Source organism: Rhamphochromis sp. 'chilingali' (assembly GCF_963969265.1).
Source record: "Rhamphochromis sp. 'chilingali' genome assembly, chromosome: 20".
NCBI lineage: Eukaryota > Metazoa > Chordata > Actinopteri > Cichliformes > Cichlidae > Rhamphochromis > Rhamphochromis sp. 'chilingali'.
Window position 1 is genome coordinate 22330822 of NC_137947.1, and position 23085 is coordinate 22353906.

At 37.7% G+C, this 23085-nt stretch overlaps 1 protein-coding gene across 1 annotated transcript; it reads right to left on the reverse strand.

Moving 5' to 3' along the window:
• Nucleotides 1–930: 930 nt before the first annotated feature.
• On the reverse strand, nt 931–20757 carry ifngr1l (interferon gamma receptor 1-like). The gene is made up of 7 exons (XM_080868875.1): nt 20340–20757; nt 8264–8381; nt 6807–6991; nt 6234–6406; nt 5236–5401; nt 3156–3274; nt 931–3016 (listed from the first exon to the last, which is right to left on the reverse strand). Exons 1-7 carry the CDS (start codon nt 20398–20400, stop codon nt 2639–2641), a joined length of 1200 nt encoding a protein of 399 aa, XP_080725001.1. The 5' UTR covers nt 20401–20757; the 3' UTR covers nt 931–2638.
• Between the last annotated feature and the right edge of the window lie 2328 nt (nt 20758–23085).

The window sequence follows — 23085 nt, forward strand, 5'->3', positions numbered from 1 at the left end:
GGCCTGGTACAAAACCCTGTGGAACTCCTTAATTAACCTTAGGGTGTTAAAAGCTCCATTTATTTGAACAAGTCTAATGGAGTCTAATAGCTTTTTAAAGCTCTTAAGAATAAAGGCTATGAGTACTTGCTTCTAAAAGTAATGGTTAAATGGTGACACTATAAGGTAGCAACAAGGGCCTAAAAGTAATGTGTGAAAAGTGCAGCAGGCAAATGGTTAAATGGGTGAAATTAATAGAGAATAAAAAGGCAACAGTAGCATTTAAATAAATGGATAAATGGTAAAGAGAGTTAAAAGTTACGATTAAAAGATCTGGTTATAATTGGTAATAGTGGCATTTTGTTTTAAGAAGAAGGATGAATACAAACAGGCTGTAATTGACATAAAATACATTTTGGCTATATCAACTTTGTTAAAACTAAATTTCAACTGAAATTGATTTCAGCACATAAAACACGTTTTTTAACTTGGATTTGGTTTTGCAGGAATTCATCTGATAAACCTGTGAAGACACAGATAATGAAATCTGTTACGGGCAGAATAAAAAGAAGGTGTCCATTTTACCCACACAAAGCAAAGAGGAAGGAAACAACAGACACACAAACACAAAGGAGGTCCCCCGCCTGTTACTGGTGTTACTGGATGCCGAGGAACAGTTTGGGCAGCTTAAATGTCAAAATACCACAGGCATGAGCATTTCTTCCCTTACATGGTGACAAAAACTGATAAAGTGATTTATACTACTACTGTAGGCCCCACTACAATAAACAATCAACATAATGACACTGCAAATGTCAACTTCCCTTCCTTAATGCGTAATATCCACGTACAGTAACAGCATAAAATTGTTGCATGATGTTTGACATTAACGTCAGTTAATCTGTCACATAGATTAACTGCCTTTATAAGAACAGGACAGATGCAAATTCACACAGTTCCACAATTTATTGAAATTGCACAACGGAGACCAGACAAGCGCATTAAACGGCATTAGTAAAATTGGACATAATGACATAACCACATTGTATTACTTTTTATATATGAAGTATGTTATTACAAGGGATAATCAGATAAAAAGCACAGCATTATTGGGTATAGAGCATGTCACTGTAATGAGTTCTAGGTTTGATTGTAGCTGGACCTTCACAGCATGCCATTTTCACTATTCTCCATTGTCTGTTTAAGAAAGGCACATTAAAAAAATAATCTAGTGCAAGGGTTGAATTGTTTGGCAAGTTAAAATAAACAAACAATAAACAAAAACATCACATAAAAACAAACTGCAATCATACAGTCCCTTTAAACTGGTAATTAGACCCAACCTTTGTCATGTGAAATTTAAGGACAATACAATGTTGCAAAAAAAGAATAAACAAGAAAAAGCACATTCTTCCTGAAAATTGAAAAACCAAAGCAGAAAAGTGTTGTAAGTGCTTTTGTTTATTAGATCACCTAATGTAAGGTTCCACAGCTGTTCTGGTAGTAACTAAAAAACTTTTTCTATAACTGTTAGTCTACCAGTGTGTGGATGAGTAAAACGGCGAATTACAGTAACTGACTTGCATTACTGTACAGATTAATTAGTTTCAGTATTTGATTGTTATACCTGATTAAGTTCCAACTTTTCAAAGATGCCCAGTGTGCTGGCCCAAAGTTGGGTATAAGAACATGAGTTCAGTTTGTTATTTGCCTAATAAATAACAATATGATTTTTAGTTTTACATAAGTGTAACAAATTTATAAAAATGTGTGACTTCTAGTTTTTAATGACAGGTGGTCTAAGAAATTTGTTAAGCACCATTACATTTTTTGTTGTGCAACAAAAAGCATTTTACATTTGAATTTTTGTTGTTTGTAAAGAAAAAAACAACAAATCATACATTTCCAATATATTTCCTTCAACCACATCTTCCATGAAGAAAAGCTAAAGCACACGCCTCATTTAATGTATAAATGTCATAATATACAAACTGATTTCTAACTAATATAACACAAGCATAAAAGGGAAAGAAATGAATCAGATAGAAAAAGAAAGTGCAAGTAATCATCAAGAGTCTCCAGAGCAAATCCAGTATTCTGACTACCTGGCTCAGTAACTGCCAAATATGCTTGTATATGAGATGCCCACAGATATATTGACTGTATTACAGAAATATTTACAGTGTGTTTTATTGTATAGGAGCCACCATTCATTTTTGGATGCGTCTGATTATTGGATGGTTTCTGTCACCCTGATGATCTATGATGTAAGGCAGGAATGTAAACAGGATTTCAATTTCCTCTTTACGTCTTTTAAGCCCAAAGTTCCCTGTAACATTTCAAGTGCTTCCACTACTGAGGCCTCGTCATGAGGAAAAAGATGAAATTAATAGTTTTACTTTACAATTCTTTTAAATGGGATTTAGCCTGTGCAGAAACATAACATAATGCATTCAGCTTTTCTATTAACCCTGACTAAGACAAATAACCCTTACAGGTAAACAGGTAGATTTCCAGCATAAGAAGCTCCTCAGTCTAATCGCAGATATGGGCACTCATACTGATCAGGCTTTTACACGTGTCACCAAGTCTTTTCACATTTTCAAAATGTGAGATCCTGTGAACAACATCTGGTGCTAACTTATATGTAGCCTTACATTTACTCAGATGTGACTGGGCCTCGGTAGCCCTTAGCCAATTCATCTGGACCCAGCGCCACCACCACTGTATCACGCCTCTCATAACCAGAACCAGGATCCTCATCACCAGAACCAGGATCCTCATCACCTAAATCGGTGTTGCCTACCATGTAACCAGGACCCTCCTCTATGACATTAGACATATCTCCATTGTCCGACACCCCGATGGGCAAGCGGAAGTCATAATCGGTAATTCCGGTCCTGTCCTCCTCTTCTGTCTGTGGGAGTAAAGGTGTGGGCGAGGAAGGCTCCACTTCATCACACCTCTCTAAACACTCCACAGGGTCAACAGTCACCGATTCGGGTGTACTCGTGGGCCAGATAGAGGGTTTAGGGACCTAGACACAAAGAACAACTACTCAGTATGTGCTGAAATTTAAATCCCCCTCCACCTTCAGTGGGGATACATTATTTTAACAACTACAAACTTTAAATAACTCCTGTGTAATGTAATTAGAACTGGTAGATTGAGATTACCCAAGATTTGATCAAAGAAGAAGGTTCAGGCTTGGTAATTTTTTGGTATGCCATGAACAGGATCACCCCGAATGTAGCCACAGCCAGTATAACACTCACGACGTAGACGGCGGTAAAATCTGGACAAGACAGAGAATTTTTTTTTTTTTTTTTTTTAAACAGTAAAACAGCTGTACATAAATACACACACACACACACACACACACACACACACACACACACACACACCCCCCCCCCCCCCCCTGTGGTAGCTCCATAAAACGTATAAAATATGGATGTAGCTTTTGCATCTATAAAGTAAAGCCAGCGCCAAAGTGCCTTAAATCTGTGGTTGATACCTGTGGTTGTAAAAAGACTTCTGGTCCTACAGAAGACAATGGGAAACCAACTTTTCACTTATTTCCTGTTGACATACTGAATAAAAGTCCAATTTATAAATCCTGGTCGCACTATGAAACAAGCTTTATCCACAGAATTCCAACAGGCTGACAACTCAGGCCTCAAATGCCTGAATTGCTCAACTGACATCATGGTGCTGATTACATCTGATTATTCAAATAAAACGAGAAACTTGTGACTGATGACTGTTCATTCTCATTCTGACAGGATGAGCCCATGATGCTAACAAGCTCCCGCTTCCTCTGAAACTTTTTTTTAAGTTAAATAACAGAAAAGAATGTCATTAATCAAAGGTAGTCACTGCCTGGGGGATATATTTTGTACTTGTAAAAAAGATTTGTGTGTGCGTAAAAAAGATTTGTGTGTGCGTAAAAAAGATTTGTGTGTGCGTAAAAAAGATTTGTGTGTGGACTGCAAGTTACAAGTACGGATTTTTGACCCTATTTTTCTTCCCTTCATCTGATTGGTCAATGTCATGTCAATCACAAATGTAACAATCCAATCAGAGAACAGATGGGTTTGGCTGTCGGAGGGGCGCTGTTTTGAACTGCAGGTCCTTGAAGGGTGATACCGTTTGAAGCAGCTAGGTCCCCTAACTTTCAGTAGCTGTTGAAAGGATAAAGTTGTGGTATATCAGTGGTTAGAAATAACATTATTACTTTAGGATTAGTTTAACACAAAGTCAGGGCTGACCCAGGACCATTGCTGTGAGTCACAGTGCGCAGCATAAAAGTCCTTTCACATCGGATGCAGGATACGCTGCTAATGCTAACTGCTAACTAAAAGCAAAGGATCCAGAATTTGTTACGCTGGCTGCTGGGCTCTGTGGGTTTTTGCAGCAGCTCTACCTGTACTAGATGCACCTGCTCCTTGTCTTTTTTATCTTTATGTCCTCTACAAGAGTTTTTTTTTTTTTTGCTAGTTCTTCAAATGTTCAATAAAAACATGTATGCTAATTCATAACGAAGAAAGCTTTGTAATGAAGACTGTCATTTCCAAAACACTGCCCGCCCCCACCCCGCGGTCCGCAGCGCTGTTGAAAAGGCTGTGGAAGTCCCTGTATTAAACACGTAGACCTGTGACATAAAAATCACCAAACTCGGACGACCACAGACTGTTTTCCTTCGTGGTGATGAAGGAAAACGCTGGGTTGGCATGTAAAAGGGCATTTATTCCCTTCAAAGACCTGCAGTTCAAAAACAGCGCCCCTCGACAGCCAAACCCATCTGTTCTCTGATTGGATTGTCACATTTGTGATTGACATGACATTGACCAATCAGATGAAGGGAAGAAAAATAGGGTCAAAAATCCGTACTTGTAACTTGCAGGGGTTTTTTTTCTAAGTCCACACACAAATCTTTTTTACGCACACACAAATCTTTTTTACAAGTACAAAATATTTATGACCACATTTTGAGCCCATAGTTGTTGCACTCACACTACAAACAACGTGCAGTCAGATGAAAAACAGCGTGATTGGAATTGAAGCCATGTTGTTAGAGGCTGTGTTCAGTTCTTCTTACCATCTCTTATTTTACACAAAAGAAAAGGTAGGCGTAAGAAATGTCAACTGTGCTCCCCACAATGGCAGTTTGAGTAAATCATAAATTGTTTACTGCTCTTAAGAAAAGCGACGAGAAAACCTTAAGAAATAAGAAAGAAAGAAAAGATTTTACTCAACTGCTTTGTAATGGTTTGTGGAATGGCTCATCACAGTACAGTTGTGTAGATTTAACCAATATTCCTTGTGATGTTAGTCCGGTGATGTTCACACAGTGTTCCTCTTGTGCTGCATCCACTGGCAGTGTCTTCTCACACACTCTTTCTTCACAGTTAAATGAGTAGGTCTGCACACACAAGAATTTTGAATAAAATATAACACCGACACAAACATTTTTACACGAGGCCAGGAAATGTTATGTGTATGGCTGACTATGAGAGCATGGGATAGCAAAGTATCGTATAATATGTATTTACTCTCCTTTTCAAATCCACCCAAAAAAACTAAAAGAAACAAAAAAACAAAACAATGGGATGTCTAATGGGATGTCATACCAACAGGCTAAGAAACAAAGACGTATTTATGAATTTGAGATCCAAAATTGAGCTTTTCAGCAGAAAAATATTTTGTTACAAGCAGGAAGAAGAAGAAATAAATCAAACATAAAAATGTCTATTTTATGCCACTATATTTCTGAGTTTAGCTGTGTTATAGTAAAGACATGACCAGTATTATGTTTTCAAAGGGCCTTAACAAAAAAACAAACCAAAATGCAGGAGCTTGCTTAGTGTTCTTCCTACAAAAAAAATTTGGTGTGCAACAAAAAGCACTTTGCTTTTTAACGCATTCGTTATAAGTGAGATTTAATTGACTCTAGTTTAAAATACACACTATGAATTATGCTCATGCTACCTCCCCAAAGGCGCATTTCAAAACTGTTGCTAACATATTTCTAGCAGCTAACAAGACGAAACGATCTTCTGACATTGGTGAAATCCAAAGTTTCTGGATAGCTAGCAACATTTTCTTGGCATTAACTAGTGATGCAGCATCAGTATGTCCTGTTTCTGATGACCACATATGAAATTTTTTTTACTGTTTGTTCAACTTTGTAACAATTCCTTAATATGTTTGCTTTAAAGGAGAAAAGAAAAAGAAAAAAGGAAGACAGAACTGACCTGATTGAGGATCTTGACTTTAAAGAAAGAATCCAGGCTGTCATTGTCTTTAAAACATTTCTTTCTATTTTTTTTCATCTTTTGGCAATGAAAGAAAATGGGATTCTCAAAGCTGATATGGACCTTGTTATCTCGCTGGGCCGTGACGTTAACACGTGGAAGATCCAAATAACCTGGAAACCAACAAGTTTTAATCAGAAGTCACTTTTGATTACAAGTACGGTCAGAAGTTCAGCATTTGATCAAATGTTACCCATCCCTTCTTGAGCTATGGTGTTTAAAAATGAACCTTACTATATCACAATTAACATGACCTTTTGAATTTGAGATATTATGTCTGTGTGAAATTCTGTGATAGTGTGTGAACTCTTTAAGCTATGGCCAAAAACAATGCATAGTTGTTTATTTATTTTTATATAAATCTATATTTCTCTCTATTTAGAGATTCTTTATGTAAACACACATATATATGTGACAGATAAAGACAAATAAAAATAAATACATAAATATATATTGTCCTTATACACACACAGACAGACACATACAGACAGACAGACAGACACACACACTCACACTTTGTTCCAACTAGATTTTCGTGGAAATAGCTGAAAGTGATTCCATCGTCTGACGGGGCAGGTTCAGACTCACTACCGTTAACCACAGCAGTTACGGCGACATAATAGCTGTCTTTTGGGTGTGAGAGGGACGACAGATTGGCTTGAAGAGCTGGAGTCATCCACGTGTGACTGTCAGGGGGACTGAAGAAACAAATGAGAAAATGTAGTTAAAAACTTTGAAGAGACCTTAACAAGAAAATAACTCTTGAGTGACATTAAAAATGCAGTAGACTGCAATTAAAAGATAAAAAGAATTTATCTTTATTGCAGCTTGAAACACACTTCTGATTGACAGTGTATATATACGCTTAGGTTGATAAGTGAATAATGACAGATATTTGCCTCAGTAGACTGAAGTGCACAATTTTAGTTTTATATTATGGGCTTTCACAAAAACCGTAACTGTTTTAAATACATTTTTATCCATTTTTTTTTCTTATACAAAGTTTTTGTATTATCACTCATATTCTCTGAAGTAGAACCAGAGTATGTAATCCTATGAGGACAACTGTAGTCTACCTTTTTTAGAGGCTCAAAAAAACACTCTCAAAGTTCAAACCTGGTCTACAGCCAATCAGGACACAGAATACAATACACTGTGGAAAAAAAGAAAAAGAAAAAGAAAAGCGTATAAAGTGTGTAGTGAGGGGCTTTAAGTCTTACAACATCTATAATAATTTCAAAAAATAAAGTTGGCTACTTCGCGGATTTCACCTATCGTGGGTTATTTTTAGAACGTAACTCCTGTGGAGTAAATGAGGGGCCACTGTATCCCATAACACAGAAACTGAAAATCTGCTATAGGAAAAACACAAAGGTTTTAGATTAAGACAACTCAAGTGGATTTAAAACTGATTTGATTGTTTTAACATTAAATTTCATGTAGATCACTCCTGTACTTTGAGTGTTCATCTAGGTTCAAACATATATTTCAAATTAAGACGTTCAAAATGCTGTACGATTCCTATGTACTTCCAGGGCCTATAATTTACATTTTTTATAGTATGAAGGTAAAATGTTGCCAGGGCTCATAATTAATATACTCTTCAACAGAGAAAGGCCATAGCACAACGCAAGGTATCAGGAGTGCTTATCAGCTGTAATGAGCATACACACAACTTAAGGTTTCTAACCTAACATTCTTGTTGTGACATAATAGTGCACCACAACCGCACCAATCTTTGAAATATTAATTATTTATATTTGAACAATTAAGATCCTCAAAACATGTTTTTCTCCCTCTGTATCCAATAACCAGCAAAACCAGCAAAAGCACTTTGATGATTTGTCTCCATCCGACTTCAATAATTTTCATAGTATGTGTAATTAAACTTAATTTTCAGAGTTGTTATTTTAGTTTGTATTAAAGCATCTCAAGACAGACTGGCTGGTAAGCAAAAGACAAATTCATACTATAGAAATGCGCCAATGTCCAATCTGAATTGGAGCCCAGTTGTGTCTTCAGGGTAGCTCCACTTCAGCACGTTATGGAAATTCCGACACTGAAGGGTTACATTCACTGGTGGCAGCACTGTGGAGAAAAAAAAAGGCAAAATCAGCAAATCACTGTTAGAAATGTGTTGTTTTGGGAAGCATTAGCCTATTGATTCAACATTTACACCCCAATTGATGATTTTAGTTTCCCTATACATTAAAGACTTCATGAACATTTAGTTACTAAACAGTTTCTCTCTCAGCCGTCACACTGCCATTCACTTACACTCACAAACCACTAGAGGGCATAGTGTGAAAACTAGTGCACCTGATACTGCTGATGGAACAATTTCTGTGTGGTTTCCTTTGTTCTAATTTGTGCCTGTTTAGCTCCACTTGTCCTATATCTGCCTTCCTGAGAGATGATTCAATTCTTAAAATAAATCAGGAGGACGAAGGAGAGTGGAGGCCCCAGAGCCTCCTCCCGATGTGCCCAGAACATCTCACTCAGTAGGCTGCAAGGGGGCATCCTAGTCAGATACTCAAACCCCCTCAACTCGAACCTTTCAATGTGGAGGAGGAGCGGAGAGTAGGGCACAGCATAAATGACCAATCCAACACTTGCTATGACTATAAAACAAGATTATTTTTAAACCGCATTTTAAGATTAGCTTAGTTAGAGGTGTTGAATAACTACACATAACAAATGTTAAGGAAATCTGTTTATATTTTGTGTGGGGAGTGCTAAGAAATAACAAGAGAATGCCAAGATGTAAACTGGGATATGAGAAAGAGCTGAAGGTCACTCTGACACAGTACCCCCCTTAACTGTAAAGACTGTCAGAAGCATACAGACAGACAAGGCCGTGAGAAAACAATGGTCAGATCTTCAGTGCCTTCCGCTAGTCACTGTGACAGTGCATTGACACACACACACACACACACACACACACACACACCAGGAGCCTCCAGACAGCTATAAAATCAATAATTAGCTAAGAAAACTGCCAAAACAAAAGTGTATAAAAAAATATTTATGTCAGAGTGACAAATCAAAGTAAGGACGTCTTATGTTCCTGCTGCCTTGTGCCTCCATCTGCTTCTCGGGTGAGAGGGAGGGACTAAGATGGAACAAGAGGATGTGAAGATATAAACTAGGAAATGAGAAAGGATGAGTCACTCTGGCACAGTACCCCACATAACTGTGAAGACTGTCAGAAGCTCAAAAGATTGCGAGCAAAGTGCAGGACCGTACCAATGTTTATAAACAAGACCATCAAAAAAACAGAACAAACACTTCACTGATATAATCTGCAGCACCAAAAAAAGAAAACAAAAACAACAAAAAAAAGCATAAATTTGCAGCATTGCACAAAACTCATTTAAAAGCATGACTAATTAAATCTCAATAGAAATTCTTTACCCAGAGCATGCTTATACAGGCCTGACACTTTACCACACCTACAACAGACATGCTTCATCACACTGCACGGTTAACCACACCTCCCTCCAAACGTCCATGCCAGCTACTAATAAATTAAGTTAGATTTATTTATAAATTATGAAGCATTTTCTGGTTGGAGGCATAAATGTTGTCAATTAGACGCACATGGCATGACGATGCTTTGAAGTCTGTTAATTTCCCTGACAATACAAATAAAGCTAGATGTGTTCATTCAAACAAGAGTTTTAAAAAAAAAAAAAAAAAAAAAAATAAGGTCAGTGTTTGTGACTCAGATTCAGAAGCTGAAATTGGATTTTAAATCTCATGGGAGTTACTGAACATGCCACGAGAGTTATGAGTCACATTGTACATTTAAGAGGAGGAGACCCCCCCCCCCCCCCCCCCAAAAGAAAAATATATATAACACGTACATATCAGTTTCCCTTCCTCTGTGAACAGACATTCAATCACATTCACAAAGTAATACCCGCCCACGAAGGCAAATTTAAACGTTTAGCTGTGATGTTGAGAGTGAAAGAAAAATCACTGGTGGGAGCATACACACTGTAAAGAAGTGACAACCGCAACAGTAAAATTGGCGGCTGAGGGTTGTCACCACAATCTGACACATGCACATACTAAGAAAATGAAATGAAAGTGTTTCTAACAGTTTCAACACCGTTTACAGATCTGACACTGAAAATGCAGAAGGCTTTTAGTATTGAGCACTATAGATAAATACCATAAGACACCAGCAACTTAACAGTTTTCACCAACAAGGCCACATCCCACTGCAACCAACCAAAACAAAACAAAAAACCCAAACCAAAGACATAAATTAAAGTAGAATAAAAAACACTGATTATGCAAACTGCTTTGCAAGCCCTGCTGTAGTCCCCACCTTCCATTTGTTCATTTAAAATTTGGATTTAAAAACTGTAAGACAAAAGACAAAAAAACAAAACAAAACCCTACAGCGGCTTTCCGGATGACTTCAAACCATACTGGGGGAAATTACAAGATTGAGTTAGTGAAGATAACATATAGAACAAACAGTAGCCAGCAGCGCTCACACACTTGTGCTTACAAAGCAAAAAATGTAGCACAGGCAGGAAGAGAAAGCAGATGGCATTTGAACTGAAAATGAAGTTACTTGTGGTATGGAAAGTACAAAGTGACTGAAAACCTGAAGTGTGCTTTCAAATTTATTCAGAGAACAGTCATTCAAATCACGCAGGTTTACAGATACAGAGACTTCTTCATCTTAATTTTAGTACCCAACAGCATTCTGACTTTGCAAATGCACGTTCATTCCAATGAAAGCAAAGCTCACTTAGCACCTTGCATAACATCCAAACGCAGATTTTTTTTCAGCCAGAGGCACTGAACAACATCAAAATATTTTACAAGAGGAAAGAACGAAAACAGATAAAGAGATCGACAGGGTGATAGACATACTCTGAAACTGCTTTAAAAAAAAAAAAAAAAAGTCCCCCCCAACACATACACATATATAAAACACATTTTAAACCATTTATCTAAATTACACAGCCCACATGGCTTTCCTGTCTGCAGAGTATCAGCCATGTTCATTTTGTCAACAAAAAACCCCCCCAAACAAACACTGCCAGCACTGCTGTAAGGCTTCATTACACCAAGGTGAAGTCAAGAACAAATACAGTTTATGCAAGTACTCTTGTCTTAAAATGTACTTTCCTTGTTTTAATCACCATCAGATACAAGTACATTATCATCTCCAGAAGACAGCAAAAATACAACTACAAAATGTTTGGTGACCATTATTAAACAAGAGAAATAGAAGAACTTACCAACTATTCTGTGTTAGACTGGTTAAGTGTAGGTCAACAAACAGGAGAAACAAGCCAAGCCAAAAATAACTACGTACAGCCACTAGGAGTCTTGCGTGGAAGTCGGTAATACAAGTAAATGAGGTCTAGTCTAAACTCCCTGGTTTTGGGTGGGATGCCATTTCAGAAGAATAGATCAGATTCTAGTGAAAATCAACTCAGTTTGTCATGATGAAATCCAGCTGGCTGCGTACCTCACAGATGTGGGAAGCAGTAATGACTTTTTTCAGGAACAGTGTTGCATCAGAGTAATGTTATTTAGGAAATCAATATAGTTACTGTCTGTTAGCAAATTACTGCTATGACAGTATTTCACAACATTTGACATTCTCCTAATACAAAGTTTTCCTACTGGCACGCTTTTGGACAAAATATACTCTGTGAATGATAAATGTATGGTTACCTAAATCTGATATCCGATCTATATGTTGGTCAAGCTTGAATAACTTTTCCGGAGAATCAGTTTTTGGTGTATGAAGAAGAAATTCATGACTTAACCATTGCTAAATGTCAGAGACAAAGGATCTGTAATCGGATCTGACTAATTATGATACCACTGTGAGCAATCATGAAATATGCAACAGAACCACAAAACCTACCAAATAACTTCTATACTGCTGCTCAGGTTTAACGCTAAATAAAAATCACGTCAACTGGTCCACCGCAAACATACATGCCTGCATCACTCCGCCAGCATGACATGTTTACTTTTTGCATATCAACACTTTGGTTATTTACTTTATTGTTTTTTTTTAAATCAGTAAATAACAACAGATGGTCAGTATAGACTCGGCATAAGGGTTGTGACTTCTCTTTGTGGGTTTCTAACACAAATATATTCAGTCAAGTAATCCAAATAAAACTGTTTTACTAGCACTAAGCTGGGACTTCACAAGGTTGTATTGCTGCAAATACTCATTAAGCTATGAAAAAAAATTTCTCTGACTACTTTGTGTCTTACAGTAAATAGTTTTCCTTGCTTTAACTGGCACAGTGCAATGCACACCTTCCCCCCAGGACAGACAACATGCATGCACAAGATTGCGCATGCACGTTGTTTGCCGACCGTCATTAAACACAGAAACAGAAGAATGGACTAATGACTACTCTGCGTTTGACTGATTAAGTGTGGGCCGACAAACAGATTGAAAGTTCATGATTAATACAGGAGACAGTTATTACGGTTGTGCTGATGGATGATGACATTGCATTTGAGACACCAATGCCCTTAACCTCCTCTTCAGTTGTGTGTGTGAGAAAGCATGGTGAAGAGTGGAGGGGAGACAACTGAGACAGATCAAAAAGTTAAGAGTCAAGCTAATTAATAATTATTATGCCTTTAGGTGTTTTGCTGAGATCCGTCCAATTTTGTTACCCACTTACTGCAAATTTAAAGTTTCCTGCTAGCTTGTAAACCTCATGCTGGAAATGAGAATCAACTCCCTTTTTCTCTGTTTGGGGCCCATATTGTGCATAAGAAGAGAGGAAAGTACTTTCCTAATGCGTACACATAAAACCTTGCGACCTCTGTGACTCATCATCTGCAGTCACAGAGGGGGTGTCTCACTAACAGTACAGTAACACTAACATGTGACACGACATCCAAGATTCACATTTGAAACATTTTAACATCCCAGTTTCAGATTCCCCCCCCCAAACACAATCTTTCAATTAAACAAATGTTCAGTTTAAACATGCAACCTTCAAAAAAACTAGAAAGCAAATTTCTATTTCAATTTAAAACAGGAACCCTCAATAAAGACTGGGTGAGCCTGCCTCAGATCATCTGCGAGTTTATGATGCGCCCATAATATTGGCGGAGGTAACGGAGAAGAAAATCAGTGAATATCTCAGCAGATGGCTTGGGTTGCCATGCAGCCTGAGCAGTACATCATTATGCAACTTCCATTTAAGTCCCCCTTATTGGAGAAGCACTCGAAGGACCCTTTAGGGAGCTGGAGATGCCAGAAAAAAGGCTGAGGCAAAGGCTGTTCAAAGAGCTTTCCAATCCCCCAATACAACAAGTTCCAGGGCAGGAAAGGTGGCTACTTGTCTGAGAAGAGGAGAGAGCAGTAATGGCTAAGGAAAGAACCAGTAGGATGGCAGGCAGCAGGAAGCTTGAATGAGATGGGAGAATACAGTTGAATGAAGCCTCACTTTGATAGATCAGGTGAAGAGAGCATTAAAATTCCTAATCCAAGCTATATATGACTTTATCTTGTCTAACTCGGCAAAGCTCCAAATACCAGGGTCCTCCACAGGAAGTAGGCTGCAGAGGCTCTCTACAGAGCCTGTATAATTCAGAGCATGAGTTGGCCTGGTCTAAGATCAGCCATCAGGACTACAATAGAGGCAGCAGGAAGAGCTTCCAGGTGGTTGTGCAGCTGCAGCTTAAAGCTATTGAAACAAGTTGGGTCTTGATCAAACAAAGCTAGATCACCTGAGTAAAGATCCATGAGCACAAAAGTTTCTTCTTGTTGTATCAAAACAGTCAATAATTTTCTAACAAAAAAGATAAAGAGAAAAGCAGTATATTTTAAAAATTGCAGGAAATAAAATCAAAAGTTAACAGAAACTAACCTGACAGTCACCAAATGTTTGATCTCAGCTCAATAGTTTTGTATTCATTTCCTGTTTTCTACAAATTTTAGCATTTCACACAAAAGTTCTGCAGTTTAATTCCCAGCATTGAGTCTAATTCCTGTAAGCGGTCACCAGACTACAGTGAGTTTTTCTTTCACTGCTTATTATGCCCAGAGCCTGTTAGATCTGTTAGAAAAGAAAAATAAATGATAGAAGCTTAAAGTAAAGGTGTGGTTTGTGTGTGCGTCTGCTTTGTTTGTTTTAGGAAAGTCCCAGGCACAGTCACAGTGACTTATCACTTTAAACCAAGTTTCAGGACAATACCAAGCATTTCAAATAACTCCGTGGTTGGCAGACCATGTGGCTCCAGAGGTCAAAAGCAGGCTGTCCTTCACAGAAAACTGCCAATAACAGTCTTTACTCCCTAAAGAAATCTGCACTGTGTGAAAGCCACAGTGCCAAATCAAACCCCCAACAGCATGTCAATATATACCTGAGGTTCACACACTCGCCCACAAGACCCTTCTGAAATTGACAACATTCAGGGTGTACAAAGGGTGAACCGCAAAATACAGAACCATTAGTAAACGACAGGATAGCGACGCTGCATACAGTATCTTTTGGTGTTTTAGCATCCACGGTGGGTTCACAAATAATTCAGCATAAGGCTGGGCGTTATGAGGAAAATCTAATATTGTGATTTTTTGGGGGTTATATCACGACACACGATCACACTATTTTTAAATAACCTCCAAAAACAAATGTTATTTTCTTCCTTATAATGCTTAACATTTCACTGGTAATCTCAATCAAATCAACCATTCCTTGTTTAGTTTTTTCTACTTTGAATACAAATTTTTTTTGAATTAATTAAAATGTTTTATTTTACAATTTTTTTTTATCATATCTGCCTTCACAGGTTTTCCCCAAATGACAATACTGTCACACAGTGTCTCTTTCTGTGGTTAACACTCGACCTTTAACAAATAAAAGATCATAACAATAAAAAAGTACATTGAGCTAGAATTCACGAGACAAAATCAAACAACTGAAAATAAAAAGGTCCGTTTTTGTGCTTATGACATATACATAGGGCTGCTCGATTATGGCAAAAATGATAATCACGATTATTTTCACTGAAATTGAGATCTCGATTATTTGACGATATTTATTTAACCCTTTAAGACCTACCATAGAACCAAGTCCGCCAGAGCTTATATTATTTTTTTACATGTTGTAGTGCCATTTGTGGGAGCATTTCAAGTTGCTATACAACTGTTATAGCCCATATTTTAATAATATGTATGCATTAAGTCCATAGTAACTACATTAATTGCAAAAAAGTGCAATAAACTACAAAAAAATTGAAAATTGTTTTTGTTTTTTAACATATATTTCTACTTGGAGAAATTTAAGAGGTTTATCCCTCAAAACTTTAAATACAAAAAAGTTGCAAAAAATAGTTTACAACAACAGGAAATGTATTTTGAGTGTCTTCATAGTTTTATTTTGGAGCTACACCAATTTTTATATACTGCAGGAAAAACAAAAAACAATCCTATGATGCAAATTTGCAAAGAAAACAGCAGGTGCATCAAAATAAACTATTTCCAGCAGTGCAATTCGAGTTCTAAGCATCCCAGAAACTATTCAGAAAAGTCAAACATGACCAGTATAGGCTTTTAAGGCCTACAAGTAAAAAAAAAAAAACCTACATTTTCCGCGAAAATGACATCACTTCCGGTTTCGGGCAGGAAATGGCGGACATGTGATAGTTAGCGGTGAGTCTGTTTCAATGTGCGAAGTGTTACGAACAGCTGATCGGATCGGCAAAGCGTGTTTCTGGAATATTATGTTTTTGTTCCTGCAAGCGCTTTTTATGCAATTTATGTGGAAGGAAACCGTGACCGAGGACAAGCTGATGGCATAAGATGTAAGTTTCATATGCAAAACAAATTATTGCGCTAGCTTACACTGTTCAGGTTCTACAGGGATTTAAAAATAGTTACACAAAACAGTGTGCTGCTCTGACCGGCTTTAAAGGGATAACAATGTATTGAATAATGACTTTAAAAAATAATATAAAATAGTGTGCAACACCACTGAAGGTTTTTTTTTTTTTTTTTTTTTTTAAAACCTCTCTTTTCAACCAACGGCAGTCACTCTCCTCTCTAAATAACTTCTGCTTAGCTTTCCGAGCTTCCCTCGGGTCCTCTTAATCAGCGGTCTCAACCTGTTTTTGCGCCACGGACAATATTTTCACGGACTGGCCTTTAAGGTGTCGCGGATAAACGAGGGAGGGGCTAATAATCGGCTCAGTCATTTTTAATGATCGTTGAAAGCCCAGATCGTAATCGTGATTAAAATTCGATTAATTGAGCAGCCCTACATATACAAATTGTAAAATAAAAAATGTGATGACCTCAAATTACAGAAACAAAAGTCTAGATAGTGAGTATGAAAACGACTGACCACGGACAGTCACAGGTATCGCAGCTGATTTATTTAACATTTTCTTTGGTGTGTTGGAGACGTTGACTTGTGAAGTTTAAAGCGTCTTAATGTTGCAGTGGATGACTTCTCAGCTGATGGAAAAAATATGTGGTACTGCTACCCTGCAGCAATAGTTTTATGGCATGTTTTGTAAATTACCACATCTTTTTCAACATCTTCCTTGTGAAATCCAAACGACAGCGAGTCTTTTTCCCTATCTGGTAGGGCTCACCACAGTGTACCAGGTAGAAAATTGTCTGGTCGGGAGGGAGGCATGAATTATGCATTCACAGCATGTGGGAGAAAAAAAAACTCAGTGCATTACATGCACACAGCTTAATATTGCCATGGCAATTTATGCTCGATGGCAGGGTTGGGCAGTATAAATGGTATATGGTAGAAAAGATAGAAATTTGGCCAACAGTAGAGATTTTGACTATACCGCTCTACCGCGATAGCATCCTGCCATGCAATTGCGTCCAACTTTAGTAACCCTACAAAAATCTCTGCTGTTTAGTTTTCTGTCTTCATTTATGTTGGAAGTGATAGCAGAGCTGTATGTTTTACTTTTTTCAGAAATCTCTCAGTCAGAACATGTTATATCATGTTTAGTTGGAAACCAGCGAGCTAACTTCCTGCTAACTTCTAACTCCATTGAATTTAATAAATTGTTTTCATGGATGCCTGGATGTTAAAACTTAATTGTTATACCTGGTAAAGCAGCAACGCTGATCATTTTATTAAAGATGAAAGAATTTTGACAGTTTTTAACTCTCAGTGATGCGGCTGTGTTCATTTGACTTTGGGACCTGAAGCAGACGGAGTTTTGGACCCAGATTACTCTGCAAGGCTCCTGACTACGGCAGCTGTAATGCTCCGGCAATCCATCAAGCAGTACGGCTTCATAGCTTACCAAAGTCGCACTAAAACATTTTTGACAGATTTCTGCGTGCTGTGTAAAATCGGTTCAAGGTCAGTAAGCACAACCAGAATTCATACATAAGGTACACTGTTGATTTTTGAGAAAATGTAAGGATTTTAAGTGTGCCTTATAGTGTGTAAAATACATTATACAGAAGAATATATCACGATATATATCGTTACCGCATATGCTTCAAATTATACCATGATATGGATTTTAGGCCATTTCGTCCAGCCCTACTCGATGGTTACGATAAAGCCGTTTGATACGTGGAAAAACTCGCGATACACTGAGTATATTCGATATATCACCAACCCCTAATTCAGCACTCTTCACAGCTTCCACTATTTATTTTAAATGCCAAAGACTGCCATTTGATATAATCCATCAGTCTACACAGATGATGTCACAGAGGACTGAAGAAGTATGCCAGAGGTTGTTGTCAGGCCCCTTTTTTAAGAAATGTCCAAAAAAAAGAAAAAAAAGAAAAAGAAGAAAAGGGCATACATATTGCTGCCTTTTGCAACAGGAAGCATTGTGTTGCAAGTCTTAAAATATGATTCAGGTCATGAGTTGTTTTCATCAGAACCATGTTTCTGAATTGCCGTCAAAGGCATTCATGACTTCCTGCCGCTACACAACCAGAAAAGTTACTTTTTACACTGAAGAGGAACTTTTTTTTTTAATCAATGGTGTATTGGATGAGAAAAAAAATACATTTTCTGTGCATTAAAAAAATATTTCTGGTTTTAGAGGGCCTGGTGGCGCCAGTGTCCGGCAGCCTCGCCTCTGTCAGTGCACCCAGGGTGGCTGTGGTTACAATGTAGCTTGCCATCACCAAGTCCCCATTTTGTTGCCCAGCTGAAGAGTCTGGGTGTATCCAAACTTGTCCTATTTAAATACATTTTTGGACATTTGGGACACTTAAAGTTTTGCAAACATTTTTATACCCTTGACTCTGACCTCTGAATAAATTTAGCTGGAGACCACTTGATGCCCAAAACAACATTAATTATTTATAATGACTGAACCTTAAATTATAGATGAGCCATCTATTGAAGCTTACTTCATTATCATTGGTGCTTCCTTCCCTGCATTGTCTATGCAAACATAATTTCTACTTTCATTAACTTCACAGAAGTCAAAAGATGGATGTTAAGTTAGGATTTTTCTTCCTCTGCAGCCAAGGCTGAAAAGATTTCAATTCCTGTCACGATTTTCACTTCATGTGTAAAAAAACAGTGTATAACCAAGGAAGACACAATGCTCAATTAGGGTAATGCGGTTACATCTGTCACATTTCTCTGTGATGTGTCTACTTCTGGGAAATTAGCTTCCTTTGTTAGAACTGTCACACAGGTAGCAAAAGATCTGAGCTTGATTTATACAAAACAGATCCATACTCACAAAAATAACAGTTTATATTCTGTCCTCAATTTCAGTGATAACAGGGCTGCAACAATACATTATTTTTAATGAATGATAAGAGCGGGACAAATTTATACGAGGCCCTTTAAAGTAAAATGTAATTAAATTAATTGTTTAATGGGTCTTATTTTCTTTCAGCAGCAACATAGCTGGGTTTTATTCCTAACCCAAAGCAGGCAGGAAGGCATTTAACAAAAGACCATGACATGGTCATGCTGACTCTTTGACAAAAGATTAAATCCTTGAGTATTTATAGCAGCACACATACAACAAACATCACGCACTCATATAAATGAGGTGTAGATGTCTACAATTAATGTCTGTGTCTGTGCGCGTTTTATCGTCTTTGCAGACTGCACAGGATCAATACTCATTTGGTTGGTGCCTTTGCAATCTGCCATTACCTCACCTCTATGATTTGAAGCAAACAAAGTTAGATCTTGACGTAACCTAAAATTTAATGTGGTGAGATCGTTTAAAACCAGAGTCTCCAACTCCAGTCCTCGAGATCCACTGTCCTGCAGCTTTTAGATGCACATCTACTCCAACACAGCTGAATGGTCACAAACACTGCAGAATACATAATGGGCTTCATTATCGCTTCCTGCCAAGAATTTTGGACAACTGTGGTGAAACACACTGCACAATGAAAGGACTGGGCAACACCTAAAACTACAAAGAGGAAATAAAGAAAAACCCCAGAAAGCTGAAGGGAATCCATTCAATGTCAGTGTCTGTTTTAGTTTGTGCAGTTTATACCCAGACTCATATTAATACCCACAATGAGGCCTAACAGCTAGTTTTAAGTATACCTAATAAGACTGGTGGCCACATATGGAAAAGCAAGAGAGATATTCAAAGATATATAGGCAAAAATAAACAGCTCATCGTGCTTTAAATTCACTTTTTTGTTTCCAGCAACAGCTTCACAACACCGTCAATACACGACTACATGAAATAACTTGTAAAATGTAAAATCCAAATATTTTTAACCAGCTCAGGTCTTTTCCTGGCCCTCTGGTGTGGAGGCAACGTTGGACCTTGTTGGACACTTGAATGTTAGACGTGTAAGGTAAACTCTGTAGCCACAAGAACGAACCTCCTTTTTCCTGTAATCTTTCCCTGACAGTGTTAGCCGTTAGCCATGTACCGTGTTTTCCCTGATAACACAGACAGACAGAGAGAGAAAAAAAACAAACGGCGAAAATATCTCCTGACAAATCATTTTGATTCACACGCTCCGATATCGACGTGTTTACAGTCTCACACGAACCATTTTAGTACATACTGTAGTTAGCAACTATCATAGCTACTCACCGCTGGAAGCTACCACCGTCATCCAGGAAAAATACAGAAAAACGGCGTGGAATGACTCCATTAGCCCGATTAAAACTTCTTCAGTGTTCCAATTTAGCACTCACAGTTCAGCCTACAGTCATACATATAGCTCGTCTAACGCTTTAACCAACAACAGCTTCACTGTGGAATAAGTGGGAGGAAAACCAGGACTACTGCGCTTGTCTGCGGCTCCGGTGTCATGGTCCCTTCACGGACTGTCGTTTCTTGTGAGAGAGGAAGCAACTTAGCGTAGCGAGAAACCCACAAAAACGCGTGACTAAGACTGGCTAAGTAGCTCATCTGTTTCCACTTTCATTTCACGTTGCTTTGTTTTTTTATGTGTTGTTTTAAGGAACTTATTTAAATGTATTTTCATCTCGAGAAGGGTTTTTTTTTTCAGGATTTTTTTTAAACTCCCAAATTGTGTTTTTCTTTCAGTCCAGCAGTGGGTGGAAATTACAGTGGTTGTGATGACGTCTAGGCCACACCTTTTCACTGAAAACAAGTAAACGTAAATATATTGAATGTAATTATTAAGTAATATTGCATGCAGTAAAAGCTGATGCTTTGGACTGCTTTTTCGTGCATTTTCAGTCTAGTCCTTGTACATGGCCAATTTTACAGGAATTTTGTTTTTGTGTTAAGCCACTAAACACCGGTATATAAATCCCTCGAGCATAAAAAAGACAAGGGATGAACTTGAGTGTGACTATGCATAGCAAACGATTTAGCAAAAAGCCATTTAAAATCATATCTTTTGGGACTTTGTTACTAGCAGCCTTCCACAAAAAGATACAATTTGTTGAATATAATTTGAAAAACATAAAATAGTCATTTTTGCACTAACAAGGCAACTCACAAATAGCTCTTAGTGAAAAAATTGGTATATGTGTGGCATGCAGTCTTCTTGGCGAGTGAGGGGATTTCTAAACCACCAATTCACACCTTCAGCTAATATTGTGATAACAGTTGACAACATTTGCAGGAAATCCCATGTTAAATATACTCCTAACAAACTGCCTAAATACATCTCAGTCTTGTCTAAAGCAAAGCATGTGATAAATCAGAAATCACTTCTCATTCTTTACTTTTCTGAGGTGTTACTATATTTAAACTGGAGGTCTGGAGAAAATACATATGACAGTTAATCAAAACCCCTGCATCTTCTGGGGGGGGGCAATCTGTTGCCAAAGGTAGTCAGAAAGGTTTCTTTGAAGATACACAGTGTTTAAAAACTAGGGAAAGTTTTAAAGTTATTCATATTTGGAGTAAAATTGTAGAATAAACTAAGCTTTGCATTAAAGCCCAAAATGGTACAGGTCAAAAGCAACGTTTTTCTTGTTTACAGTGTACTTTCATTTTATTTACATGTTTGAAATCAATCAGTCTTCTTCTTCTTCTGTCCACCACTCTCTATTATTGTCTGCTTTCTTGTCAGTGCGGTGTATAGTCTTTTCCTCTCCCACCATCACTTGTCCTCTGGATATTGTTTGGACCTGACCTTACAGATATGATTGTTTTTAATAACACTACTGCTTCTTGTGGGTACACACATATGCAGAAAGGTGCATCTTTAGATGGGCCAATTTCGACTAACCCTATGTCTTGACTTGTCACAGTAGCCCATAACATGATCAAAAGTTACATATTAATCCTAATTATTAAATCTCAAAACAAGCGGTGTGGATCAACAGGTACTCATACAACTAGTGGTGCAGACTTATCATTTAAATGTGGATAATACTTGACTCAAATATATGGCTCTTATAGTTTGAATATGTAGGTTAAATGCTTAACATGGTGATTCCATTATATAAACACATTGTTGGTATACAGTGTATACGAGTATATATGATTATGTAGTACATTTGTCGAGTGTATATATGTATATATATATATATATCCAATCCAATGTTATTTATAGAGTACTTTAAAATACCCAGCACAGGACCAAAGTGCTGTACAGAAAATACGTTACAGTTTTTTCTGATTGCTTAAGCACATTTTTTGTAACTATTGGCTAATTTTGCAAAACTCTTCACACAAATAAGAAAACCTGTCACCCAATAATCAAAACATTGTAGTTCTCTTGCAAAAGCAAACACAGCTAGATTAACTCTTCACACCTTCGTAAAAATGGTGTTTCCGTATCAAACAGTACACACAAGCCATCATCTACTAAGCACACAATGCGCCAACTGCACACTGATGGTATGAATACAAAACACATCTGGCCTTTGCTTTCTCTGTGCACAAGGTAGGCTATGTCAGTTTGAGCTCATACTTCTGTCATAGATCCATAAGCATAGAGGGATCCAAACTTCAAGTACATCAAAACAAACACAAGTGTTTATTTCCAAGTATAGGATTATTTGCAATCGCCATAATGACTATATGGGTTACTTGGTCTGCAGTGAACATGCTTCCTCTGCCCCCAGCATCTGGTCATCTAGCAATTCTGTAAAGTAACAATTTCAGTATTTTTACATCAATGGTATTGGTGTGTTTCTCATTGGCATATGGCAGTGCTACAAATCTTTGTGCGAAGTGACTGTACTAACCGATTCTCATTTCAAGATGTCCCTATGGTACTTGCTACAGTGTAGCGGCTCGAGTTAGGCTGGACCCGTTGGCCAGCTACCCTCAGGGTCATTCCACGGTTGATTACATGGTCCACTATTGTAGCTCTGATGTCATCAGCAATTCTATTTCTTAGTCTTCCTAC